Here is a 4,120-nt window from a genome sequence, read left to right as displayed (position 1 = left end):
TTTTTTTTTAAATTGTTTTTTTTTTTTTTTTTTTTTTTTTCTTTTTTTTCTTTTTTTTCTTATTATTATTTAATTCGATTACGAATATAATAGTGTCAATGTGAATATATTTATATGAATTATTATTTTGTTTTTACGTTTACCTTTATTTTTATGTTTATCTCTATTTATATTATTATTTTATTATTATTATTATTATTATTTTTAGTTTTAGTTTTTTTTTTTTTTTTTTTTTCTTAGAATATATGAGAAAAACATATGTTTTGTGGATACATAAAACAGGCTGCTAATAATTATGTCTTTATATTTTTAATAATGTTTGTATTTATTATTTTTTTTTTTTTAATGTAAAAGAAAAAGTATACATATATACATATATATATATATATATATGTGGTACTTATATTATATACATATATAATACTTCATTTTGTGTTTATACACATTTCCTTTTTTTTCTTTTCTATTTTTTTTCTTCTTTATTTTCTTCTTTGTTTTCTCCTTTTTTGTCATTCATATTATATTATACATATATATATATTTATATATATATATTTATATATATATATTTTTATTTATTTACATTTTCTTAATATTATTATTAAATATAAAAATTAATTTAATTTTTTTTTTTTTTTTTCAAACTTTTCTCTACAAATAATTTCTCAATTATTTAAATTTATATAAGAATATTTTTTATTATCTTATTATTTTAATTTTTGGGATGAAGATTAAATTGATATATAATACAAACTAGAATTTGTGTTTGTAAAAAACAGTCCAACAATAAAAAAAATAATTTGTTAAATATTCAATGAATCAATATAAATATATATATATAAATATATTTATATTTATAATATATATTTTTTCCCTTAGATGTTAATTTTTTTTTTTTTTTTTTTTTTTTAAAATATATAATATTTTTATATTAACCTCCTTTTACATTACATTATCTTATTATTTTATAATTTCTTTTATTTTTCCATTTTGATGTTTTTTTATTGTTGCACATTTTATTTTATTTCTTTATTTTTTTTATACATATCTTCATTTTGTAAATCTACCAAGGTGACACAGCTTTATGATAAAAAGATAAAAATAAAAAGTTTTATAAATAATTATTTAGTTTCATGTAGAAAAAAAAAATATATATATAATAATGTAGATGATAAGAACAATATAGGTACCTTTAACCTTTATCATAATATAAGGGATAATAATAATAATAATAATAATAATAATAATAATAATAATAATTTGAACAAAAGGAACGATACATTATTTGCTTTATCTAATAAAAACAATATAGTTGATGTTGAGAAGATTTACGATGAAGTAAATAATTTAAAAGATAAAGAGCAAAAAATAAATTATCTTATGGAACAATGTAGTTCATTATGTAAGAAAAATTATTTCCCTCCCATTGTAAATTTGAACAAGGCTTATAAGAATAAAAGGATAGATGAATTTAATAAGGGTAATAAAAATTTCTATATTAATGAAGTGGGAAAAAATATATTGTATAAGTATGTTAATAGGTGTGATGAAATATTATTTATGGCTATAGATATACAAATTAATGAAGACGAACAAAGAAACAATAGTATAAAGGATGTAATAGATGTTCATGATGATAATATAAAGACATGTGCCCTTATAAAGGATGAGAAACATTTTGAAAAGTATAAAGCTATACATAATGATAATATCATAAAGAATATTCTACCCCTTGATAAAAAAATCGATTCTATTAAAAATATGTTAAACCATAAATATATGAAAAAGAAAAAATGCATTATTACCATTGATGCTTATAGTGATAATTTAATATTGTATTGTTTTCTTTATTTAATTTTAAAACATATAAATAAAATGTGTTTATATTCTTTTATGAATATACAATTAAAAGAAATAACTGTCAAATTAAAAGAAGTTTTTGATTTACATTTTAATGTACATCATATCATTGATTATATACACGAATATATATACAACTTTTTAATGTGTTATCATGTCAAAAGGAATAAAAATAAAAGTAAAAACATGAAAGAGAAAGATATAAAAAATGTGTTTTCTAAAAATGAAATGATATCTGATGAGGATAACAAACTTATTTCTAAGGAGTCTTCTGATATGTACACGAAAACAACAAGAAGAAAAAAAAAAAAAAAAAAAAATACCATGAAATTATTTATATATCCAAGAATAGCACATATGCTAAGCGGAGGTGTGGATTCTTTAATGGCTTTACATTTGTTAGAGAAAAAAAAATTTTATGTTGATAATTATTTTTTTAATTTTACAAATGCAGATTGTAGTAAGAATGACGTAAAATATGTAAAGGATATATGTAAAAATAAGAAAAGAAATTTATTTATTATTAATATTAATGATGAATATTTTGATGAAGTGCTCGTACCAATGTTATTTTTTTATGCAGATGGGAAAGTACCAAATCCTGATATTATGTGTAATCAAAAAATTAAATATAATTTTTTTTTAAAAGTTATAAAAAGTATATATAAACAAAAATTTAATTATGGAACCAAATCAAAATTGTGTAATTATAATTATATATCAACTGGTCATTATGCTATGATAAGAACGAATGATAAAAATAATCCAAACAATATATTTAATAATAATTTATTTATAAAAAAAAAAAAAATAAAAAAAAAAAAAAATAATAAAAAAAATAATAATAATAATAATAATATATATACATATATATACAATTTACATAATGATAACATAAAAACTAATTATAAAAAGAATAACAAATATTTCTATAAATTATTAGTTAGTAATGATAAAAAAAAAGATCAAACCTTTTTCTTATCCTCCTTTAATCACATACAACTTTCTAAATTCATATTCCCTTTATGCTTATATAAAAAAACGGATGTGAAGAAATATATGAATGAAAAGAATATAAACAATTATAATCATAAAGAAACCAAAGGTCTTTGTTTATTTGGTAACATAGATATGCAGTCCTTGTTACAGAAATATTTTGTAAACAGTGAAAAGGATGATATTAGAAATAAACAAAATGAAGATAATATATTTAAGGAAAACAATATTATTAATTTAAATAATAATTTGAATCAAAATGAAAAAAAAAAACTTCTAGTAGATATAACAACAACATCATCTCACCTAAAAAAATTTAGAGAAACATTCATACAAAAAATGGATCTTCAGTATAAAAATTATCTCATCAATTTAGATGATCAAACTATCTTGGATATAAATTCAGATATACATCTATATGCTATTGGTCAACATAAAAATGTAACCAATTATCTTCATAATTTATATAATAAAAAAATGGTAAATATTCATGGACACAAAAAGAAACATATAAAAAATGTAATTTCTTCTTTTCAATGGATTGTAGTATATAAAAAAATAAAAAGAGATGTGTCTACAAATCTTATTCATAATTTTATATATCTTACTAAAAATTATGACCAAGATTTATTTACACATATACGAACAAAATGTAAATTGCACAATATAAAATGGATAGAGGGCAAATTACCTGCATGTATAAAAAAGCAATTTAAAAAAAATAAAACAATAAATAAAACAATAAATAAAACAATAAATAATAAATATAAAACTAGTGAAACATTTAATGTTTATAATAATATTCAAGAGAGTGCAAAAAAAAAGAAAGTCAAAAATATTCCCCTTGATGAAAAAACAATTTTTGTTAAAATTAGAAATAGTGAACAAATAAAAAAAGCAAAAATTATGTTTTCTTCATCAAATAATACAGCATATTTAAAAGTGAAACAAAAAGATAACGGTTTTTCACCAGGACAAATTATCACCTTATATTTTCCTTTTATTATCAAAAACAATAATAAAGTAACATATATTACAAATTTAAACAAATATAACAATCCTATAAATACAAATAAAAATACAATTTATTATCATTGTCTAGGTTCAGCAACAATAAGTAATCAATTTCTTGATTATAATTTGTACCAACATATAAAAAATATTCACCAGATAAATGATTTAAGCATGAGCAAATAATATTATCCAAAAAAAAAAAAAATAACCAAAAAAAAAAAAAAAAAAAAAAAAAAAAAAAAAAAAAAAA

The 4,120-nt window shown here is 18.0% G+C and overlaps 1 protein-coding gene across 1 annotated transcript; it reads left to right on the top strand.

The window, feature by feature from the left end:
• Positions 1-993: 993 nt before the first annotated feature.
• On the top strand, positions 994-4,053 carry PRSY57_1019200 (tRNA methyltransferase, putative; the record flags this gene model as incomplete). Its single annotated transcript, XM_012907781.2, has 1 exon — positions 994-4,053. The coding sequence occupies one exon, from the start codon at positions 994-996 to the stop codon at positions 4,051-4,053; it is 3,060 nt and encodes a 1,019-aa protein (XP_012763235.2).
• Positions 4,054-4,120: the final 67 nt, after the last annotated feature.

This window comes from Plasmodium reichenowi, chromosome 10 (assembly GCF_001601855.1).
Source record: "Plasmodium reichenowi strain SY57 chromosome 10, whole genome shotgun sequence".
NCBI lineage: Eukaryota > Apicomplexa > Aconoidasida > Haemosporida > Plasmodiidae > Plasmodium > Plasmodium reichenowi.
This window is presented reverse-complemented; position numbering and strand designations above follow the sequence as displayed.